The sequence below is a fragment of the Sciurus carolinensis genome, chromosome 7, assembly GCF_902686445.1.
Source record: "Sciurus carolinensis chromosome 7, mSciCar1.2, whole genome shotgun sequence".
In the NCBI taxonomy this organism is placed as follows: domain Eukaryota; kingdom Metazoa; phylum Chordata; class Mammalia; order Rodentia; family Sciuridae; genus Sciurus; species Sciurus carolinensis.
The window spans coordinates 15,557,082-15,580,438 of record NC_062219.1 but is presented as its reverse complement, the minus strand read 5'-3'; the positions used below and the strand labels follow the sequence as shown (position 1 = coordinate 15,580,438).

Genomic DNA, 23,357 nt, shown 5'->3' with positions numbered 1-23,357 from the left:
ACTAGGAACTATTTTTACTTTACTGGTGTCCCCAAGTATTGGTGACAATGAGGTCAGAAAGGCTAAGAATGCCATTTCCTAAAGCAGACAGCCCAGTCTCCCTCTTCCCATGGAAGTCCCCACCGACTGCAGGAAGGAAGCAGCTGGCTAGGACCCTGCAGCCTGTCCCAGCTGATGCTCCAGGTCACCTTCCCTCCACCCAAAATATAACAACAAATGAATTAAATTTTGTTTGTAGTCTTGCCACGTCTAGTAGACATGCTCGAACATTAAATTTTCATGTAAACACCAGATTTGTGCTATCGGGTTACAGAAAATTTCATCGCAGTGCATAGAATGGGTGGGGACGGTGGGGACAACGGGAGGAGGAAGTCAAAGTGCCATGTTAGCAAAACTGGATGCCGTTTTACCACCTCACCAGGCTGGGAGGCGAGGGAGCCTGTAGAAATGTTTACTCTAGTAAAGTGCATCTAGTTGATAATTTATATTTCATATATATGTATAATTCAGGTTTTGTTGGCTTGATTTCTGTGGGAAAATAGCTCATGGGCTGATGGTATCGCTACCCCTTCAGCCTGCTAGAGAATTACTCAGACGCTTGTCAGATGCCCGAACCACATACTTATTTGAGAATGTGCCACGATGGGAAGCTCTCAGTCACCAAGGTCACTGAGAGGCCAGCAGAAAGAGGCATGCTGAACTTCCAGTGGTTCTTGCTGCTTGTGTCAGTAGCAAAGGATGGAAGGAGCCAACCCACCAAAAGAACAGAGCATCAGGGAAATCGGACTTGCTTTGTTGGAGGAAAGCAGGTGACTGAGCAGTAACTAAAGAAGCCTCATGAGGGAAGGAGGAGTCGTAGTTGTGGTAGTATTCAGTTAATAAACCCAAACAGAAAATGTCTGTGGCCTCATTTCCTATTCATTCCTCTAAGTAATTTTCCTTTTAAAAGCTGTGTAGGAGCTGGGTGTGGTGGTGCACACCTGTAATCCCAGCGGCTTGGGAAGCTGAGACAGGAAGATCATGAGTTCAAAGCCAGCCTCAGCAATTTAGTGAGGCCCTAAGCAACTCAGTGAGACTCTGGTCTCTAAATAAAATAAAATAAAGGGCTGAGGATGCAGCTCAGTGGTTGAGTGCCCCTGAATTCACTCCCCAGTACAAAAAAAAAAAAAAAAAGTTGTATAGGAATGGATGTGGTGGTGCATACCTGTAATCCCAGCAGATTCAGGAGGCTGAGGCAGGAGGATGGAAAGTTCAAGTCCAGCCTCAGCAATTTAGCAAGACTCAAACTTTAAAAAAAAAAGAGCTGGGAATGTAGCTCAGTGGTAGAGCACTTGACCCGCATGCCCAAAGCTCTGGGTTCAATCCCCAGCACTACAATAAGAACGATAAAAAGTTATATATACCAACTAATGCTACAAATACAGAATTTTTTATGTCCCCTTTTAAAGATTATAAACATTTTAATGCAAAACGATTATTTTTCTGTGTTTATTTTATATGTTAGTGAATGAATGAGGTTTTGGATCTGGACTTAAGAAAGTGATTTAGTTTTAAGCTTATTGTATTTGCTCAGTCTGTTTATTTTGAATTGGACTTTATTTATTTAATTTTATTCTTGGGCTACTGATCATAAGATCAAATTCTGTATTTATACAGTGCTCCCCATAAAATTGCTTTTTTACTAAGTAGTGAGTGGAATAATAATAACCTTAAAAACCTTCATCAGCCTATAAAATTTACACTTATGACAGTGTTATCTCACCAATGAGAAGTGACAGTCTTCAAAATAAATTGCATTCTAGGGAAGGCGGAGTAACAGGAACTAGATCTACTTTGAAACAACTGAAAAAACGGGAAAAGTGTATTAAAACATCCCTCCAGAAAAGGAGAGTGATCCCTGAGAAGTGGGAAACAATCAGGATGAGCTGTACAGTCAGACTAGCCTACTGCCTTGAAAAAGGTTCTGAACCATCGTGTAGGCAGAGGGAACCCAGAGAAGGACAGCTCAGCTACTGCCCTGAGTTGAAGATATGGAGCAGAAGGTCCATCCAGGGAAACTGAGGCAACCAGAGTTTGAGAGAAAAGAGAACTGCAGAGAGAGAACCGTGCAGATCTCCAGAGGGTCTTTCTTGAATAGTCAAGTGAGTGCTGATCACACATGTAGGAAGAAACTACCCCAAATCAGGGAAGGGATCACCCCAAAGAAGTAGAGGGAAGAGCATGTGAGTACACACAGAGCCAGGAGGAGGTACCTGTGTCCACACCTACAGTGAAAAGCCTCATACTCCAGGGGCACTCATTAGAGTACTAAAGAGAGTCTGGCCTCAGTCAACAAAGCTCAATACCAAAACCCTAAAAAGATCAAATTCTTTCCAAATAACTAAACTGGGTCCAAGGACAAAATATAAGAATATTTAAGGAAATACAAAAATAACCCATACCCAACAAGATAAAATGTCTAACATCCAATCCAAAATTATCAGACATGAAGTAAGACAATACCACCTGTAATAAGGAAAATGAATCAACACTCGACATTAATGATATAGATGACAGAATTAGTAGACAGGGATATTAAAAGTAGTTGTTGTTACAGTATTCCATATGTCCAAGAATTACAGGAAAGATTTAACATGTTAAGTAGAGATAAAGACTTTTTTTTTTATATATCAGACTTCTAACAATGAAAACTGCAATAACTGAAATGGAAAAATAATTAATGGCAGATTAGGTATTGCCGAGGAAAAGATTAGTTAACTTGAAGACATAACAAGTAACTGCCAAAATGTAACAGGAAAAGGCTTAAATGAATGAAAAGAGCATCAGTGAACTTTGGAACAAAAATATCTAAGAGGAAGATAGGAATCCAAAAATACTTGAAGAAATAATGGCCAAATTATTTCCAAATTCAATGAAAACTATAAACCTATAGATTCAAGGTCAACAAACTCCAAGTACAAAAACATGAAGGAAATTATACCAAGGCATATCATAATCCAAATTGTTTCAGCCAGTGTTAGGAGCTGGGGCTGGAATTCACTGGTAGAATATGGGGTTGGTACGACGCCCAGGGCCCTAGAACAATCACCATCACCACAAAATAAGTAAATGAATTCATTAAAACAAGCCAATGTTAAGGACAAAATCTCCCCAGTACCAAAAAAAAAAAAAAAAAAGATTGTATAGGAATGGGTGTGGTGGTGCATACCTGTAATCCCAGCAGATTCAAGAAGCTGAGGCAGGAGGATGGAAAGTTAGAGAATAAAACACATTACATGTAGAGTAGCAAAGATAAATTGGCATCTGGTTTGTTGTTGGATATAACACTGGCTAGAAGACAGTGAGTCAACATTTTTAAAGTACTGAAAGAAAATTCTCAACCTAGAAGTCTTTGCACACTTAAAATACCTTTCAAAGGCAAAAGTGAAATAAAAACATCTTAAACATGTAAAACTTTAAAACTTCACCACTAGCCAACCTGAACTACCAAAAAAAAAAAAAAAAAAAAAGAAAGAAATTAAGGAAAATCCTTTAGGTAAAAAGAGAAGGATACCAATGGGAAACCTGAATCTTTCTCATTCAGAGGAATGAAGAGCACTAGAAATACTGTTATCTGGGCATATATGAAGACTTGTTATTTAAGTCTCTTCAGTGATAAATTAAGCCAGTGCAGTGGTACCCACTGTTGGTCCCAGCCATTCAAAAGGCTGAGGCAGGAGGATCTCAAGTTCAAGGCCAACCTCAGCACTTAGTGGGAACATGTCTCAAAATAAAAAATAAAAAGGGCTGGGGATGTGGCTCAGTGGTTAAGTGCTCCTGGGTTCAATCCTCAGTACAAAAAAAAAAAAAAAAAAAAGACAAAATACTGCAGGAAGCAAAAATAATAGAAATGTAGCTATTGACAGCAATAACCCAAAGTTGAAGAGAAAAATGGACGTACACTTTACATGCAGTAGTAGGGCATCACTCAAAGGTAGGCTGAGAAGTTAAATGTGCAGACTATAGATACTAACAGGATCGTTAAAATAACATGACAGGGAGTTACAGTTAATAAGCCAACAAAGGCGATCAAATGAAATCAGCAAGAACACTCAGTCCAGTCGAGCATGGTGGTGCACACCTGTAACTACTTGGGAGGTTGAGGCAGGAGTATTGAAAGTTCGAGGCCAGCCTAACCAACCTAGCAACTTAGCAAGACCCTACTTCAAAATAAAAATAAAAAAGGCAGGAGATGTAGCTTAGCAGTAGAAGCATCCCTGGTTTCAATCCACAGTATTGCAAAACAGAAAAGCTCTCTAAAGAAAGCCAAAAAGAGGGGGAAGGAACAAAGAACAAACAGGACAATGAGAATAATAATGGCAAAATAGTAGATTTAAACACAGCTCTGTCAATAATCACATTCAATGTAAATGGTCTTCATACCCCATTAAAATGCAGAGATGTCAGACTTGTTTTAAAAACTGCAAGACTCAAACATATGGTGTCTCAAAGATTGTATTTATAAAGATATAAAAAACAGTAGTCCCTCCATATAAGCAGGGGGGGGTGTTCCAAGTCCCCCCGCATTAGATGCCTGAAACTTCCGATAGTACTATATGGTATGTACTGTTTTTTCCTATATATTTATTTATTGGTTTTTGTGTATTTATTTATCTATTTATTTATTTATACTGCAGTCCTGGGATTGAACCCGGGGCCTCACACAGGCTAGGTAAGCATCTACTCTGAGCTACATCCCCAGCCCTTTTCCTGTACATTTCCACCTATGCACATGTTTCCAAGTTAGGCATAGTAAGAGATTAATGATAATGACCAATAATAAAATAGAACAATTATAGCAGTTTACTATAATAAAAGTGATGTGCCTGTGGCCCCTTTCTCTCTCTCAGAGTATCTAACCATTCTGGACAGTCCAGTTAGAACTCATTTGTCTCATTTAGACCCCGGTTCACTGTGGGTAACTGAAACCATGGAAGGAGAAACCACAGCTGAAGGGGACGGTTATGGGTTGAAGTTAAAAGGGTGGAAAACACTAATACTAATCACAAGACAGCTCAAGTATATATTAATATCAGTAGATAAAATAGGATAAAGCAGGTTGTTTCTTAATGAAAAAGGGGCCATTTCATCAGCCGACATCCTAATCCTGTGTCTGTGGTAAGATAACAGCTTCAATAAACATGAAGCAAAGGGGGGAAATAAGGCAAATCCACAAATATGATCAGAGATTTAAAAAACCCTCTCAAAACAAGTGGACTGAAATCAATGAGGATGTGGAAGCCTAGAACAGCAGACAGTCCCTCCAGCTTGACCTGATTGGCACAAACAGAGCGCTCCACCCAACAACAGCAGAGTATACATTCTTTGCAAATGTACACAGAACATTTGCCAGGATAAACCGTGTTCTGGACCACAAAATAAGTCTCAATAAATTTTAAAGGATTCAGATCACTCAAAATATGTTCTGTAACCACAATGGAATGGAATCAGAAGTCAACACTGAAAGAAACTGGAAAAACTCCAAATATTGGGAACCAAAGAAGCTTGCCAGTCATCTATCTGATAAAGACGAGCATCCGTAATATAAAATAGACTCTTAAAACTCAGTGAGAAAAATAACTCTTAAAAAATGAGTAAAAGAGTCAAACAATGTACCCAAGAAAGTATGGGATGTGAAGTCCATAAAAATGATACTTACCATCATTTGCAAACTAAAAGCACCGTGAGTAGCATGATGTCACTACTAGGATGTCTGAAATTAAAAAGACTCATTGTACCAAATGTTGGTGAGGATGTGGAACAAAAGGAACTCTGGTTCTCTGCTGGTAAGAACATGTAATATACAACCCGGTTGGAAAACAGCTCGTGTTTGTCCGTACCTGCCATAGGACCAAGCCATCTTTCCTCCTATTTACTCAAGATAATGAAGCATGTGTCCATATAAAGATCTGAGCGTGAATGTTCATAGCAACTTTTTTATAAGAGCTCACAATAAGCTCTACACTTAGACATCTGCAGTTGGTCATGTGCCAAGTTTGTCTCAATAAAGCTGCTCAATAATGCTGTTTGTTTCAAAAATAAACTGGCAACAAAGTGGAAAAACGAAATGAAAAAATTCCAAAGGTTAGAGGATCGATCCAAAAGACCTGACATCCAAATAATTAGAATTCCAGCAAACAACAGAAAGAAGCCAAAGGTAGAGAAATTAGGAAAAGAATAATCTCCTACCCCACTCCATTTTTCGCCCCCAGAACAGAAAGACTCTACCCTAGAGGGGCCAGTGGAATGGCTTTGTAGACTCACACCAGTACACTTCATCAAGTGAAAAGGAGCCAGGAGGGGAGAGGAGAGCTTTAGGAAGGAAACAAAGCTGTTGGTATACAGGTCATCCCGCATCTGAACGTCCTCGGCCCTGTCAGCAGCAGCATGGGAGGCTGGATTGCAGGTCTCCAAAATTCAGAGAAAGCCACACCCCCAGCTAAACCATCGGTCAAGTGTGCAAAGAACAGAGTCAAGGCTGGGGTTGTAGAACTGACCTCCATGCCCTTTCACCTTAAGCTGCAAGAGTAAGATGCCTGCATTTATTTTCTCTCTTCCCTGCTGTGCAACACGTCACCACGGACCTCTCAGCTCAGGCCACACATCCACCACCTCCCGAGCTCCAATCTCCATGGGTCGGGAGACTGGGCACGGCTGGCTGAGTCCCCTGCTTCTGGCTGCAGCAGTGGTGTCCGCAGGGGCAGTAGGCTCCTGAGGCCTGGGCTCCTCTTCCAAGCTCACAGAGCTAGTCCCAGAATGCAGTTCTTTGTGGGTGTAGGACTAAGGACCCAGCTTCTTGCTGGCTGTTGTCCAGCCCCAGGTCCTAGAGGCAACATGTGGGTTTTTAGCCACATGACCCTCTTGGGCCCTTTCACAACACACTGGTTTGTTTCTTAAAAGCCAGCAAGAGGCAAAGTCTGTCTCTTGAATCTGCTATGACAGGGTGACGTCCCATCACTTTTACCAGGTAATGGAACATCACCTTGGGTTCCTTGTACCACATGTTCTTGGTTAGAAGTACATCACAGGACTTGACTTCACTCAAGAGGGGGGGCTGATTGGGAGACACCAACTAATTGCGTCCTTGAATACATCGAGGGGTGACTCACCGTTCTGTCAGTGGGATGGCACGTGATGAAGGTGTGAAGGAAGCTAAGCCGGCGAAGATTCTCCCCTCCCCTTCCACGAGGTGTCTTGACCTCCAGTCACTCCATGTATATACATCAGTGATTTTTAAAAAGCAACAAAGACCCCCACCTTCATGAGCTTCTCTTCTAGTGGGGGAGCCAGACCATACACGAGGAATGTGAGTTTCTGGTGCACTGGGTGGGGGAGAAGACAGCTGCTGAACAAGACGTGCAGGAAGCGGGCCTCATAGTGTGCAAGACGGCCTCACCATGGGTACCGCATCGTCCTGGTAAACCTGCGATCTAGCTGGAAGTCACCGTAGCTCTGTAGTTGGGGATGGAAAGAGGGGTGAGCCTGGGTAGTAAGTGCAAAGAGCTAACTCCTGGCCTCTTCGAAAACAGGAGGTGCTACCCAACACTGCAAGATCAAGACAAGGCGGTGAGAGGGAAAAGGAAACCGAGGGTCGTTGCTTCTGGGGAGTCGCTAAGCTATCGAGGTGGGGTGGCAGGAACTTTTTTTATAATAAGACTTCGGGAACATTGTGACTTCTTAAACTATGGACATGATTTATTTTGGCAAAAATTAAGTTTTTTAAAAAGAATTCAATACCTTGCTCTCTTCGTTTCTCCCACACAAACACCACATTTTTTTATTTTTTTTTTTTTTTAGTTGTCGATGGACCTTTATTTTATTTATTTATTTATATGTGGTGCTGAGAATCAAACCCAGTGCCTCACACGTGCCAAGCAAGCACTCTACCCCCAAACCACAACCCCAGCCCCACACCTCTGTTTTAATTGGTGCTAAGGACTGAGCCCAGGTCCTCATGAGTGCTAAGCACACACTCCCGCCCAGCTACACCCCAGCCCCTCTCTGATTGTCAGCCTAATTGTATTTGTAAGAAACAAAAAAGAGCAAGAGGTCATTTGTGAGTGATTAAAAGGTGCTTGGTCCATGGTTCCCTCTTCCTTCCGCCTCCAGCATTCATCAGGAGGTGCTCTGGCTGTGTTGCTGGTGACTGGGAGCCAGTTTAAATGAGAAAGAGTGTCCTATCTGTAGACGTGTTTGCAAGGGCATCGTTAGGCCTTTCATGGGTTGGGAACGTTAGAGGAAATGAAAACATTCTTACTGACATTCCCGAAAGTGTGTAGAGGAAGGCCACATTCATGCTGTGAGTCGGGAGGGCTGCCTTAGCGGAGCACCATGGGCTGCGGCCATGAACAGCCAACTCTAAGATCCAGGTGTCTCAGGGTGGTCTTCTCCTTGGGTCTCCTCCCTTTGTCCTTCCCTGGCCTTCTCTCTGAAACATCCCTGGCGTCTCTTCCTCTTCTTCTCAGGAGGACCCTACCAGTCCTATGGGATCAGGACCCCACCCTTACAACCTCATTGACTTAGTTATCTCTTCAAAGGCCCCTCTGCACATATAGTCACATTTAGGAGACGAACCTGCAACCTGTAAATTTCAAGGGGACAAAATTCAGTTCATAATATGCAGTAAATCACTTCTAGACCCACCCCGATGTCCTGGAGCGGGTGCAGAGCACTGTAGGCCTGTAGCGTGTCCAGCAGGTCGAGGTCACAGGCTGGTCCTGAATCCTGAACTCAGCGGGTCTTGGCCAGCCAGGTGTCAGGTTGATGAACAGGAGGTGAGACACTCCCGCTGCTTCCTCCCTCACCTCCTGCCGGCCCCTCACAAACCCCTCTGCCCCAGGAGAAACAAAGAGGGGGCCTTTAGTAATGGATATCATTTCACTCCATCCTGTTCTGTTTTCCTGCACGGCAGCTTTTAATGTCTGAGGAAAGTTCTGCTGGGGTCCGAAGGGGCAAGAGATAGGGATAGAAACAAAAGAGAACACTAAGCTGGGGTGGGGGTGTGGCTAGTGGCAGAGCACTTGCCTGGTGTGCACAAGACCCTGGGTTCCATCCCCAGCACTGCAAAAAAGAAAAGAGAAAAGACATGCTGAGCTACTTGGCACCGGAGGGCCACAGAGCCTTTGGTAAGTGGAGAAGAAAACAGATCCGCTGGGTCAGAGTCATGGGTCTGGATTCTTTAGTTTCACTGTTGATCACCTTACGTAGGAACTACAGAGAGTGTGACTTTTATTTTGGTTTTGTGGTGCTAAGGCTCAAACCCAGGGCCTCATCATGCTAGGTGAGTGCTCTGCCACTGAGCTACGTCCCCACTCCTTGCCTGCAATTTGTAACTGAATTACTTCAGGAATAATGATGACGGTACAGTTTTCAGACAGGTATAAATAATACATCTCTGATCTTAAAAGGGTAACAAGCCTGTTATGTATAAGGAAAAACTCTGGATAGTTATTGTATTTCTATCATGTTGAATTTCTTTGTTTTTATGGTCATCAAGCAGTATCGACTCACTGCTGCTGTGACTAGTTTTTTTTTGGTGACTAACTTTTTGAGATGTAATCTGGAAAGGTCCTCTCCTACATGTGGGCTCTATAACACGTTCTTAAACAGATGTTCCAATGGAGAAGGAGTCCAGGCTCAAATGGTAGGTACAGAGGTATCTGCATGAGTTCTCCAGCGGTCTGGAAGGATGCACAGAACCCCAGAGAACTCATAACAGTTCCTTATGCTGATCCAACCTAGGCACATCCATCTTCACAACCTCTGCAGCTGAAGCGTGCCTGCTGCCACAGGAGAGATGGCACCATACCCCATGAAGTGTGGGAACAAGCAGGGTTCAGTGGGTAGGGCTCGGACTCTGCGGTCATGCTGTCTGCATGTGAATTCCCTCTCCACTAACAAGCTGGTTGACTTGGGGCAAATTACTTAGCTTGGGGAATGTCCATAGTGCTGACCTGGTCGGGTGGTAGAAATTGATGATCTAGCCTCCCATGCTAAAGATAATATTTAAAGCAAATTTTTAGAAACTAATAGAATACCCCTAAAAGAAACCTGTAGTCTCACAGAGAGAAATTACTGTGCCTGTTCAGTCTTTCATTCAAGGCCACTGAAGTAAATTGGAACAATGTGAGCAGCGGGTGCTGGTGCTGTCGGTCCGAGAGTGCCAGAGGGCAGTCTGCATGGGGACGCAGCGCAGCATGACCTCCACTCCAGAGAGTTACAAGCTGGGAATCGAGTCCGGCCATTCCTTTGATATAAAAAGTTAAAGAATTAAAAACTTTAAAAGCTACAAGTACAGAAAGACTTGGCCTAAGTGCCCCAGTGGTCTACTTTGTGGGGTTCGGTTGGCACTCTGGATGCAGGGACCGTGTTTTAGTCAACTTTTTCACTTGTATGAGTAAAAGACCCTACCAGTTACAGAGGAAGAAAAGTTCATCTGGGGCTCATGGTTTCAGAGGTCTCAGTCCCTGGACAGCAGGCTCATTCCTCAGGGCTCGAGGTGAGGCAGAATAGCATGGCACAAGAGCGTGGCAGAGGGAAGCAGCTCACATGATGATCAGGAAGCAGAGAGAGAGCTCTCCGTTCACCAAGTACAAATATGTACACCAAAGCCACGCCCCCGCCTGCTCCAGCCACGCCCCACCTGCCTTCAATCACCCCTCAGTTAATCCCATCTGGGGATTAATGCACTGATGAGGGTAAGGCTCTCACAACCCAGTCATTTCTCCTCTAAGCCTTCTTGCATTGTCTCACATGTGAGCTTTTGGGGGACACCTCACAACCAAATGGTAACAGACCAGGTCCTGGCCAGCTTGGTGTCCTCTCAGTGAGCCCTTAGCCAAGGTTTCTGAGCGGAATTAAACAATCTGTTTCCTTTCAGGGAGTCATGGGCACTCAAGAGAGTCTGCACTATAGCATTGATCAGCCACCAGGAAAGATGAGTGAGCTTTAAGCTCTCAGAGGACCCCGACTACTAAATATAGGTCACCTTTCAAATGCAGTCACAAGCTGTATGGGTAGATATTATCTAACTGCCTAGGGGGAAAGACATTCCAGAACATTCCATTTCTACTAAGCCAAGCAATAGACGTTCCTATTATAGCAGCTCTATCTATTTTCACTATATTGACTTTTAATATCCCTCCCTCCCCCCTCAGTCACTTGACGTTTCACTGGGCCATTAACTTGTGAATCACCTTAGAGTTACTCATGTAATTCTCTAAATGACCATGTGATACAAACAGTTCTGTTCTTCAACATCCAGAGAAGGAAAAGGGAAGAAACAAAGAGCCTAATCTCCAAGAAGCTCTCTTATCATTTGTTTATGTCCTATTCTCTCATCATCCTCTGGTTTTACTCCTCCATTTAAAAAATATTTATTAACCAGGCACAGTGGCTCATGCCTACACTCCCAGCAGCTCCAGAGGCTGAAGCAGGAGGATCTTGAGTTCAAAACCAGCCTCAGCCACTTAGCAAGGTCCTAAGCAACTCAGCCTGACCCTGTCTCTAAATGAAATATAAAAAGGGCTGGTGATGTGGCTCAGTGATTAAGCACTGTGGGTTTAATCCCTAGTACAAAATAAAATAAAATAAAAAATATTTATTAAGGGTCCAATATGGTCAGAAATTGTAGTAAACAATTCAGAAAATAACCTTGCTTACTAAAGATATTAAGTTTTTTAGTTATTTCACTAAAGAGAAAATCTTGTTTACTTAAATCCTATTGTAAGTCATGTTTTAAAAGTTAAAACTTTAAAGAGTTCATTTGAACAAACAGTAATTCATGAATTATGTGTGCTCCAAATCAGAAATTGATCAGGAGCTCCCCAGGGCACCCAGAAGTAAAGCAAAGAAAACATTTGATTGTGTACAAGTAAACAGTTGCCATATTTGATTTATGGTGATTTTTTTTTTTTTTTTTCTTTTTTGTGGTGTTGGGGATCAAACCCAGGTTGGTACATGCTGGGTAAACACTACTCTGAGCCACATCTCAGCCTGCTGTGTTTGATTTATCTCCTTGGAAAGTCCCATGTTGTGCGAGTTGATTGACTACTTCTGATTGGCTGGGCATGTTTTCTATTTCTCTTTAATATAAATAGTTCCAATAAAGAGCTCATGTCAGGTTTCCCTTGTGTTTGCAGGTCAAGCAAGGCTTAGGTCCCTACCTGGTTTTGTCTGCTCAAGTATTCTTCCAACCTTCTGGTCTCCATTGTAATTTACTTGAACAATTTGTTAACCAGTTTAGGATTGTTTTTGTTTTGTTTTGTTTTGTTTTGTTTTGTTTTGTTTCGTTTTTGGTTAAGTATTTTAAACAAGTTGATATATATATATATATATATATATCACCTCTCTTCTGGGGGAGGAAAGAAAATTGTAGAAGGATTTCCTTCCACTGTAAGAATAAAACAGATATGTGCATAAAAATGCTATTGGTTTTCTGAATCGAAATAAAACTAAATGACTTACTCAGAAAGAAAAAATAGTAGATTTAAGGAGAAATCAGAAAATAGATTGGTTCACAAGCACAGCAAAACTAATTATAATGATATTTTGGTTAAGTAGAAATTAAAATTCTATTACTTTATGAAATAACTTTTTTTCTTTTTTGTACTAGGGATTGAACCCAAGAGTACTTTGCCACTAAGCTATAATCCCCAGTTCTATTTATTTATTTATTTATCTGTCTATCTATCTATCTTTTAATTTTGAGTCAGGGTCTTGCTAAGTTTCCTAGGATCTTGTTAAGTTGCCAGGGCTGGCCTCAAACTTCTGATCCGCCCAGCCTCCTGAGTCACTGGGATTGCAGGTGTATGCCACCATGCCCGGCTGAAATAATTCTTAATAATTTTTCTGTTCATGCCAAGAATAATTCTTTACTTCTTAAATGGCTAGTTTTTAAATATATGTCCATTTTCTCTTTATTGGTGCTTAATGTATATTCATAAAGGCTGTTAGTAGAACTTACTGTTTCCCCAAAATCAGGTTAACCCTAAGTTAAAGATTTGGAAGATTTATTATAGTCAAAGTTAGGGTCATGAAGGGCAAAAGCCCATGTTTCTTGGCCTTTGTAAAAGAATCCATTAATGCTGCATGACAAGTTAGTACAATTTAGTGGCTCCTTAGTTATTTTAAGCAGGGGGCCTCCTTAGAGGACACAGAGAAAAGTCAACACAGAGCCCCATTGACCCTGGGCATGTGGCCACGGGTCAGCTCCCAAGGGCTCTCGGGGCTCTTTTTTCCTGTAGTGCTGAACCGAGTCTTGTCTAAGGGCTACGATTCTTTGATAAGTTTTTTATGGGTAGAAAATATCATGTGAATGTGAACGGTCTTGTCCATCACTCCACGTTCGGTTTGCCAGCAGGAGAAGTTCTAGTTTAGGAGCAGGCTGGAGATGGCTCTTTGCTCACGGGTCAGGGAGCCTCTGGGCTCTTAGAGTGCCGGGTGGCTTCTTGTCTGCTCTGGCTTATTCCAAATAAGTAGTCCAGATTCTTGGAAGTGATTACTGCATCATCAGAAAGGCACATGGGACTCTTTTGATTAGAATCATTTCTCTCCCATTTGAAAGAATAAATTGAAATGAAGGAAAGATATGTCACACTTACTGGCATAAAGTATTTTTGCTAACTTGGAACTCCCAACTTTGTGACACATCAGACCCACATTCTCTTTCATGGTGACCAGCAGATCCTCCTCTTGGAACTCACGGATTGTACCCTGCCTTCGTCAGTCCTGGCCTCTCATCAGCTCAAAGATATGGCTGGAGATTGACTGTTGGCTTCTGCAGAAAGTGTGTGCACAGCATGGGGTACAGTTGGGTCATCTACAAGAGACTCTTCTGTTGGTACCTTTGTTGCCCCAAACACACTGCCTTCAGAGTCTTTCTTGGGTTTTGTCACCTCAGGTGGATTTAAACTTGGCCTGCCTGACACTGACTTCTGCTCTAGAGTGGATAATGTTGTAGCCTCAGGAGCAGCAGCTGCCACAGCATTTACATGAGGTCTTAACTAGTAAATGAGGCGTTGGGCCCAGAAAATTAAGGGATGGCTGAATATAATTATTCCTTTGTTTTCCCCCTTAAACTATTAAATGTTGCTTCTTTCTCCAAATCCATAGCTCCACACAGATTATAAGAGTATCTTAAAATACCCTCTATAGTTGGGCCTGGTGGTTCATGCCTGTAATCCCAGCAACTTGGGAGGCTTAAGAAGAATTGCAAGTTTGAGGCCAGTCTCGGCAACTTAATGAGGACTTATGCAACTTAATGAGACCCTGCCTCAAAATTTTAAAGGGGAGGGTGATGTAGTTCAGTTGTAAAGTACTTCTAGTTTCAATCCCCAATATCTCCCCCCCCAAAAAAAATTTTATAAATGTCATTTGATTCCTTAAAACGCCTTCGCAAAATGCACCCAGGTAGAAAATTGCTGTGAAGACCTGGAATGCATTGTAACACAGGCAGCTGAGAAAATATACGAACAGTTCCCACCAATGACCTTGTGTTTCATGTTCTGGTGCTAAAACAATAAGCATGGTTCTTTCTGGGGTCACTGCAGCTATATATAGCTACTGTCGGTAACCCTTTTGCCCCCTGCTATGAACATTCACTTAGGAGGATAAGGTAGCTGGCCACATACTCAAGTTTTAAAATACAGGAAGTCCCCACCCCCAAGCAGGTTGAGTGCCAGAAGTTTACTTGGCTAAGCAGAGTGGTGCATGCCTATAATCCCAATGACTCAAGAGGCTAAGGCAAGAGGATCACAAATTTGAGGCCAGCCTCAGCAACTTAGCAAGACCCTAAGCAACTTTGCAAGATCCTATCTCTAAATTTAAAATTTTTTGAAGGTCTGGGGATGCAGCTCAGTGGTTAGGTACCCCTGGATTTAATTCCCAGTACCCTGTCCCCCAAAAAATTTACTTGTGGTTAACGATTTGGAACCCAGGATGCCACAGATGTGTTGTGGGACTTTATTCCAGGCAGGCCTCAGAAGCCCTCTTAGCCATATAGCCTGAAGTACAGGCCTGTCCCGTTAGCAAGACCACAGCCGCCACCAACCACGCGTGTTCTGCGCTGGCTCTTGCCCTGCCCCCGCCTCCCCACTCCCACCCTCCCAGGCCCAAGAGGGCAGAAAGGAATGGCTACTGAGGCCTGCAGGGTCCAGATTTGCTCTCCACCTGCTGTCAGGTGGGAAGGGGGTGGCACTGTGGGGGTTGGGGGTTAAAAGGATCTTCAGCCCTCACCTTTCCCTGGGGCTGAAGGAGAGGGGCCATGAGGTGACCAGTGGCAGTGGGCGCCCTGGGAGTCCACGGTCTCAGCCAGCATGTCTCCTGGGACCTGCTGTCACTGCAGCTCTTTTCCAGCAGGTCTGGGGGCTCTGAACTCCTGACAGACTCCAGGCTGCTGCTGGCCACAGACCCCGAGTTGAGTGAGAGGAGCACCTACTCGTGGGGGCAGGAGAGGGTGGTCAAGAGCGAGACGCAATCCCCATCCCCAGAGTACGGGGGAGCTGGGTCCCGCGGGCCTGGTGGAGGTCGCTCCCTGCTGACAGCAGCAGCCGGGTGGGAAGAGGCCATCGGCACCTATGCCAGTAAGCGCAGCGTCCCGCCTGTGTCCCTGCAGAGTGCTGCTGGCCGGGGCAGGCCGGAGCCTGCAGGACACAGCACTTGTCCTTGGGAGAGCCGGGCTGGGCGGAGGCCCAGGTGCTGCCCAGGTTCCCATCCGATGTCCCTAGGCCGTGAGCACTGTTTGTGCGGCGTGTGCACCGTCAGGGCACGGTGGGAAAGGCTGAGGCGGGTGGGTTATCCGGGACCGCACGTCCCGATCCTGAGCAGCGTCCGTGTGTGAGAATCCCCGGGAAGCAGCACTTGGCCTGGCACGCCCGTGGTTTCTGAGGCGGGGACAGAGAGCACCTTTAAAGTGCTCGTCCAGACCCAGCACCGCAAAGCAGTGAGGAACGGGGCTCCATCCACCTCCACCACCAACTGGCCCTGCCCTTGTCTTGTTTTGCTTTTTGGTGCTGGGATTGAACCCAGAGGCTCTTTACCACTGAGCTACACCCCCAGCCTTTTATTCTGAGATAGGGCCTTGCTCGACTGCCAAGGCTGGCCTCAAACTTGCGATCCTTCTGCCTCAGCCTCCTGAGTCCCTGAGGCTTGCTCCCCAGCTCCCAGAGAGGCTATGCCCTTGAGCACCTGCCTTCCGCCTGAACGTCCCCTGGCTTCACCAGAAAAGTGAAACAAAAGTTAGTACCTATGTCCAAGGGTGCAGGGAGCTGGATGAGGTCATCCATGCAAAACCCAGTGTGTCACAGAGGTGGTGGTGACATGAGTCGGAGTGACATCGCAGGCACAGAGTCAGAGTCCCTGTATGGCACTTACGACCCATGTGCCCTTGGGCGCCTCTCTGCACCTCAGTGTCCTCCTTAGTGACATGGCAATCATCAAAGTACTTCCCTCGTAGGTTGTTGAGAACATAAAGTAGGCCGAACATGAGCCCGAGGCCTGGCACAAAGGAGTTATCGGTACACCCGAGCCTGGTCCAGGTGGGCAGGCGACCGGGGCCTCCACAACAGACTCCACACGATGCCAGAGGTCTTACCAAAGTGTATGCCTCCTGGTGAGGAGCAGCTCCCCTTCACTCACCCGCGTCACCACCCCCACACAGACTGGGCTTGGAGGAAGAGGTTTGTGTGCTGCCGGCCCCGGGGAAGGGACATGGACTGAGTTTCAGGAACCCACATTCACCGTTTCTAGAGATCAAAATAGCAGCTGGCCAATCTACAGAAAGGCATGTATACATCGCCTAGGTTACATAAGGACGGGCTGCGTGATGCGGTTGGCCGGTGTCACCAGGCCAACCGTGTCCTCTGTGATCGCTTTGTGGCCTTTGCCAACATGGAATTCTTTGTTCTCCCCTCCAGATGAGCACAATGCCAGGGCTGCCCACACGACCCTGCTTCTATGACATAGACCTGGACGTGGAAACGGAGCAAGTGACAGGTTTGTTCTAGCCACATGAAGCCCTCGGGACCACACCAGGTGAGCTGTTGTGTTTTCACTTTTTCTTCCTTTTCTGTTGTTTCCCTTCAAATGCTTTTTAAATTTGTTTTTCTGATACTGGTTATAAAAGTGAATAAATGACTAAAGTCCTTCCTTGATTCCTTTGAGTTCCTGCCTCATGGCTGCCCTTGACTTGGGTTCACCCCCAAGTGTGGACCTGGAATTAGGGTGGTCAGTCCGCAGGCCCTCTGAAAGAGTAACTTCTTACCTCTCACCACACCTTCGTTGGTACAGAGTAGATGATCATGAGTCAGAAGAACCTGGGTGTTTCGTTTCCTAGGGCTGCCAGAACAGAGTACCCCAGGTGCAGGGCTTAAAACAACAGAAATTTGCTCTCCTGCAGTCCTGGAGGCATGAAGGTCAGGTCAAGCTGTCGTGGGGCATCTCCACCACGCAGTGCCTCACTCCTGTCTCCCCTGGGGTTCTCCTGTGTGTCTTCACATGACCTTCTGTGCCTACAGGGACGCCAGTCATATTGGACTCAGGCCCACCCTAATGCCCTCATCCTCACTAGATTACACTGCATGAGACCCCATTTTGAAATAAGGCCACTGTCACGGGTACTCAGGTTAGGGCCCTAACATACCCTTTGCAGAACACAATTCAGCCCTTGACTGGCACAGCCCGTGTCTTAGGCTCTTCTGCTTCTGGAAGGACACGTCCAGATGGGCAGATCTTCTAACTCAGGGGGCCCGTGAGTCACGGGAGGACAGGGCAGCAGAAACCAGGGCACTTGCCTGCTCCTGATCCACAGGGTTTCAGGTGGGGAGAGGGACTTCACTTGCAGCTTCTTAGCCCAGAGCTGTCCACCCCTCAGCGACTCAGCTACACCTGCTGGCTTCCGTCCTAACTGCCTGTCACAGAGAAACTGGCCACACTCCCCAATGCGCCTCCCCAGAAAGGTTTCAGTCAGAAGCTTTAAGGGTACAAACAGAGAAACAAAATGTATCCCATTTGTTTACAATAAAAATAAATTTCAAAAAAAGGAAGGGAGGGAGGAAGGGAGGAAGGAAGAGCTCATAAAATACCAAAAGAACTATTAAAAAAAAAAAAAAAAAAAGCAGCAGCAGCAGCTTTCAGGGCTTGGGGCTGCCTCCCCCATCTCATGGAGCAACATGTCCATCATAAGTCTCAGGAGACAGTTCTTCCTCCAGCACCCCAATTCCTTTCCCATTCACTCCTGTTCCTTAACCAGTTCCCTCCCCCTTGCCAGAACATTCTGGGCCTTTGGGTAAGCTTGCCTGACCTAAAGGTCCTTCTCCAGTCGTCTCTGAGTGAGGCCCAAGCCAGGGTTTCGGGACTCCCATCGGCTTCACTGCCAGGAGTCAAGATGGGGGGAGTTTTTTCCCTCTAAGTCTTCCTTACTAACACACTAAAGACCCAGGCTATGGTGACAAAGGTAAGGAGCTGCTTAAATCAAATTATGTTAAGACAAGATGTGGACTTGTTTGTCTCATGCTGTGAGGTCCGTTTGGGGGTGTTTATGTGTTTGTTGCTGAGGAGCAGGAGCCGGATCCATTTTTATCAATAACCACATGTTTTATCTTCATCGTTTCTGGAAAAGAAAACTCCAGAAACTGAAATTGGCTGGTTAGTTTAACAAAGAAGCCCATAAACGCAAGCGCTGGTAGCAGGGTTATTTGGGTCTTTTGTTCTGACTGTTTTGTGAGTGTCTTGGATTTCCCAGCCTGGCCTTGGGAAAATAACAATATCATTTCTTTTAAGCCAAAAGTTGACCCTTGTCCTGACAATCTCTCTTCTCATGTCACAGCCCTATACGGTACTTTTCTGTCATTTGTCATTTGTCTCCAGAACAAGTGTGTACAGTTCTCATCTCTCTTGAATAGTATTTTTCCAGCCTTTCGGTCAGTTTTCATTTGCTCTCTGAGTAGGTCACTTGAGCCCAGTTATCCCTTAATTATAGTTAGGCCTCGGGCGATGCTGAGGGACATGCTCCCAGCTTTGGTACTGTGTGTGCCTGAGCCCATTACTTGACATGCCAGGTTCTCCAACGAGGATTCCTGGGGGGTCACCTGAGGATCCAGCAGCAGCCGTGGTCATACACTGGGTTGCTGTGGTCACCTCCCACTGTGCTCAGCACCTGCGCAGGGAGTCACAACACCATCCGAGGCAGGTATTGTCCTGAGAGGCCACCGGCTTCAGGAAAGCCAGTCCTTCCCTGGTGGTCACTGAGGGCCAGCCCCCACCCATAGGACTGGCCAGTCGGCTTCCTGCATTTAATTTCAATCACAGGACACATTCTGAAATTTAATACCAGCTAATCGAATCGGGTGAGTTTTTAAAGATACTTATGATCATTTAAAGATACTTATATAGGTGTAAAAAGACAGGACTTCCACAGAATTCTTTTTAAGCATATTGGGCTCTCTCTTACCTAATACTCTACTTGACTGGCATTTTTTGCCTTGTTTATCCAAGGCTGCTTCTTCATGAACTGCTAAATACTCTGCTGCTGGGCGGGGTTTCAAACCCCTCACCTGGCCCTGCTCAATCAAAGAGGGCTAAGACCCCTCTAGCAATGTTCCCTCTCTGGGAATTGCTGGATTTAATGATCCCTGAACCTCAAGCAAGCAGAGACCACTTCACCAAGGGTCAGAGATCTGTGGTCATTAAAAACAGAAAAAACTGGGTGCAATGGTGCACACCTGTAAACCCAGCAACTTGGGAGACTGAGGCAGGAGGATTAGAGTTTAAAGCCAGCCTCAGCAAATACAAAAGAGGGCTGGGGATATGACTCAGTGGTTAAGCACCCATGAGTACCTAGAGGTACCAAGAAAAAAATAAAGAAAGAAAGAAAAAAAGAAAGATGTGACATCTTGAATGGCTGTCAGCTTAGACTGGATTGGGCATCAGAAGAGGAAGTGTCTGAATCGTTGACTTTGCTGTCATAGGGACCAAACCCCAGATGGCCCTGGGCCCTGAGCGGCCGAGCCCTTATTCCCCAAGGACCGTGACACACGTGTCCGTGGCGAGAGAGCAGCATGCAGTGCATGGCTGCTTTCTTCCTCCCTCTCCTTCCCCCGTGGCCTTTCCTGCCGGCCTCACCCTAGGAAATTGCATGTGACTGGATGTGAATGTGAGATCTAAGAAATAGCCAGGATTTCAGCTTTGGCTCCTCTGTCCAGACACTTCCCTGAGGTGTTTTCGCTGTGCTCCTGGATGAGGGCCTGGTTCCTTCTTTCAAATGCTACTACACAGAGTGAATTAAAAGAAGTTTTTGTCCCAGTGAAATCGATCCTGCTGTTCAGTCTTTTGTTTGGAGGTGGTTGGGTTTGGGGTTTGTTTTGTTTTTTCCCTTCCGGTTTCTCATTCTGAACCTTTATTATATTTCTGAGCCTTGGCTGGGTTCATTCAAATGAATTCACTGTAAAGCCTGGCAAAATCCCTGAGGAATTCAGGTCCTTCCTCCGTCCCTCCTTCCCTTCTGATGTGCAAAGTTAGGGTTCAGAACCAGATTTACTCTGGTCGTGCTATCGATGTTAGTCTTTTACCAGAGAACTGCTTTTCTAGAATCATGCATACGGAAAGAAGCATGATACCAGCTCGTTTCTTCCCTAAACTGCATTCAGGGCAGAAATTGTCAAAGATACTTAATAATCATAAATTAATCTTTTGTTGTTGTTGTTCTGGTACTAGGGATTGAACCCTTGCATGCTCTACCACTGAGCAATATCCCCAGCCCTTTTTATTTTGAGACAGGATCTTGCTGAGTTGCTGAGGCTGGCCTCAAAGTTGCAGTCATCTGCCTCAGCCTCCAGAGTCACTGGGGATCATAGGTGTGTGCCACTGCAGAAGGCGCATGAATTCATGTTGAGTAGGGTAGCTTCTTGCCAGCCCTTCTGTAGACAGGCCTGTTCAGCCCAGCTGACCCACCACAGGGTTGCGAGGTACCCCAGGAGAGCACCTCGGCTTTGTGATTTGAAACTTTATCTTTTCACATAGGTTCTCCAAAATTGCTCATTACCCTTGTGCTTCAAGAAAGAGGGTCTCAGTTCACCACCCTGGGCCTTCGTAGGTGTAGAGCACCCCTACTGCCCCTCCCATTTCCAGGCGGGGGCTAGGTGGGGTGGGGGTCTGCTACTTCAGCAGTCCTCACTGGATCTAAAAGATGGTGATGATTAAATCTCCCCTCTCTGGCTAAAATGAGATGTTTTAAAGCTTAGGCAACAATTGTGATATTCTTAAATCTCCCTTAAAAGGAATTTAGGGGGCACTTTTTTATTTCTTGTAATTCCATAACCAAAACGGAATGTTTCATATTCTGTTTTCCAATCTACTTTCCCACTGAAAAAACAATTGATTGCTCTTTGTATTCTCACCTGAGCGACTGCATGCCTGATTTTTTTTCCATCTATGATCAGACTTCCTGTAGTCTTGCCAACCCTTCAAGTTTCCTTAACGTGTGAGAACACACACTCTGAGCCCCCTGAACACAAGCCACAGGGTACAAAGGCAGTGTGGCTCAGCAGCAGATCTTCCCCAGACTCCTCTGCAGAGAGACGGCCTTGTGCCAGCCTGGCCTCGCCCAGCCAAGGGTCCTCTCCAGCCAGCAGACCCCACCCCCCTCTGCCCCAGGACCCACTGGCCTTGTGTCTACGTCACTAGAGTCACCAAGGTGATGCTGGCTGTGTCTCTGGGGTAAGGGCTGCATAGCCTCATCCCTCCCTCACGTCTCAATATTCTTTTTTTATGTTCATTATACTTGTAATACTTTTGTGCTCCATTTGCTCCCCTAACTTGGAATCTGATGTTAGGGGAGTGTTGACATTCCTCGGCCCCTCTTCCTCTCTGCCTTGTGTGTTTAAACCCCAACCCTTGCAGTTATCTGTGGAAGGACAACTTGCTACATTTCAGCAGAGTGAGCATTCATGACCCACGTGACCCACAGAGACCCTCCCCATGGCATCCACATGGAAGGCCACACGCACGTACTTGCATCTACATTTTTCCTGGGGTGGTGAAGGTTTTTTTTTGTGTTTTGTTTTGTTTTGTTTTCTGGAACTTAGGTGTTTTGTTTTGGTTTGGTACCAGGGATTGAACCCAGGGTGCTTTGCCACTGAACCACAGCCCCAGCCCTTATTATTGTCTATTCTGAGACAGGGTCTCAATAAGTCGCTTCGGGCCTTGCTAACTTGCCCAGTTGGCCTCGAACTTGGAATACTCCTGCCTCAGCCTCCCAAGTCACTGGGATTACAGTTGTACATCACTCTGCTGTTTGGTATCTTTAAAATGTAGACTGATCACTTTCTCTTTCTAAAAATTGCAGGATTTAAGATTGGCAAAGGATCTTAGTATCCTCTGAGAAAAACCAACAAAGCTTTAACAACAAGAAGTCTCAGGTCCACCCACTTCCTCTTGTCCCCAGAGAATTTTCTAGACCCTGCCCTCTTTGCCCACTCTGTGAGAGGAACTGAAATCCAAGGCAACCAGATTCCTAATCTAAAATCCTAAACGTTCACAGGATCCTGCAGACTATAATCTGGAAGTCACAGAAATTCTGGAATCTGTTGGGAAGTTCAGGTGCTGGATCCAGGGGCTGTGCTGAGGCCAAATCTGCATCTCATTTCTCCCAGGGAAACCTTCCTAACAGGGTCTTGGCCTCTTCTTGTGAATGAAGTCACTTGAATTTTCTTTAGAGGTGCAACATAGTAACAGTTGAAAACCAAAAGTTGTTCTACCACTAAAACTTTTTTTTTCTGGTTTTTCAGGTTCCTCAAACACGACTCATTGCCTTTTTGCTACAGTTGGAGAAAAAAGTGAATTTGAAATATGCCTGTTATGCAATGTTGGGGAAATGATGAAATAGGCCAGATTTCTTCTTCGTTCAAGACGAATTCTGTTTGCAACAGAGTACAGCGTTCAAAGAAAGGACCTCCAGCGAGTCTGAAAGAAACTAATTTACTTTCTGCTTCTGCAGAGTTTACATTATTTTCCACTGCTTATACTTTAGAATGTTTATTTTATGAGGACTAAGGGATTACAAGAGTGTGAACTGAAAGGTACATTTTCCACTACAGAGTTTCTTAATTTTTCCTTTTTTTTTTTTTTTTTTTTTTTTTTTTTTTTTTGCAGTGCTGGGGACAGAGCCCAGGGCTTTGTGCATGCTAGGCAAATGCTTTGCCACTGAGCTACACCCCCTGTTTGGTTTGAGCTGAAAATAAACATATATCTAGAAAAAATAACCAGCAAGTTTTTAGTGCCAGATAATAACTCCTCTCTGGATGTCAATGTCTATGTCAAGTTGG

General features: G+C 45.1%; 1 protein-coding gene across 1 annotated transcript in view; it reads left to right on the top strand.

The window, feature by feature from the left end:
- Mthfd1l (methylenetetrahydrofolate dehydrogenase (NADP+ dependent) 1 like) overlaps positions 1 to 23,140 on the top strand; it is a 202,129-nt gene extending 178,989 nt beyond the window's left edge. The window contains exons 27-28 of the mRNA XM_047559648.1: positions 16,953 to 17,070; positions 22,821 to 23,140. Of these exons, the coding sequence (XP_047415604.1) occupies positions 16,953 to 17,042 (90 nt within the window). The 3' untranslated portion in view covers positions 17,043 to 17,070; positions 22,821 to 23,140. The remainder of the gene's footprint in view (positions 1 to 16,952; positions 17,071 to 22,820) is intronic.
- Positions 23,141 to 23,357: the final 217 nt, after the last annotated feature.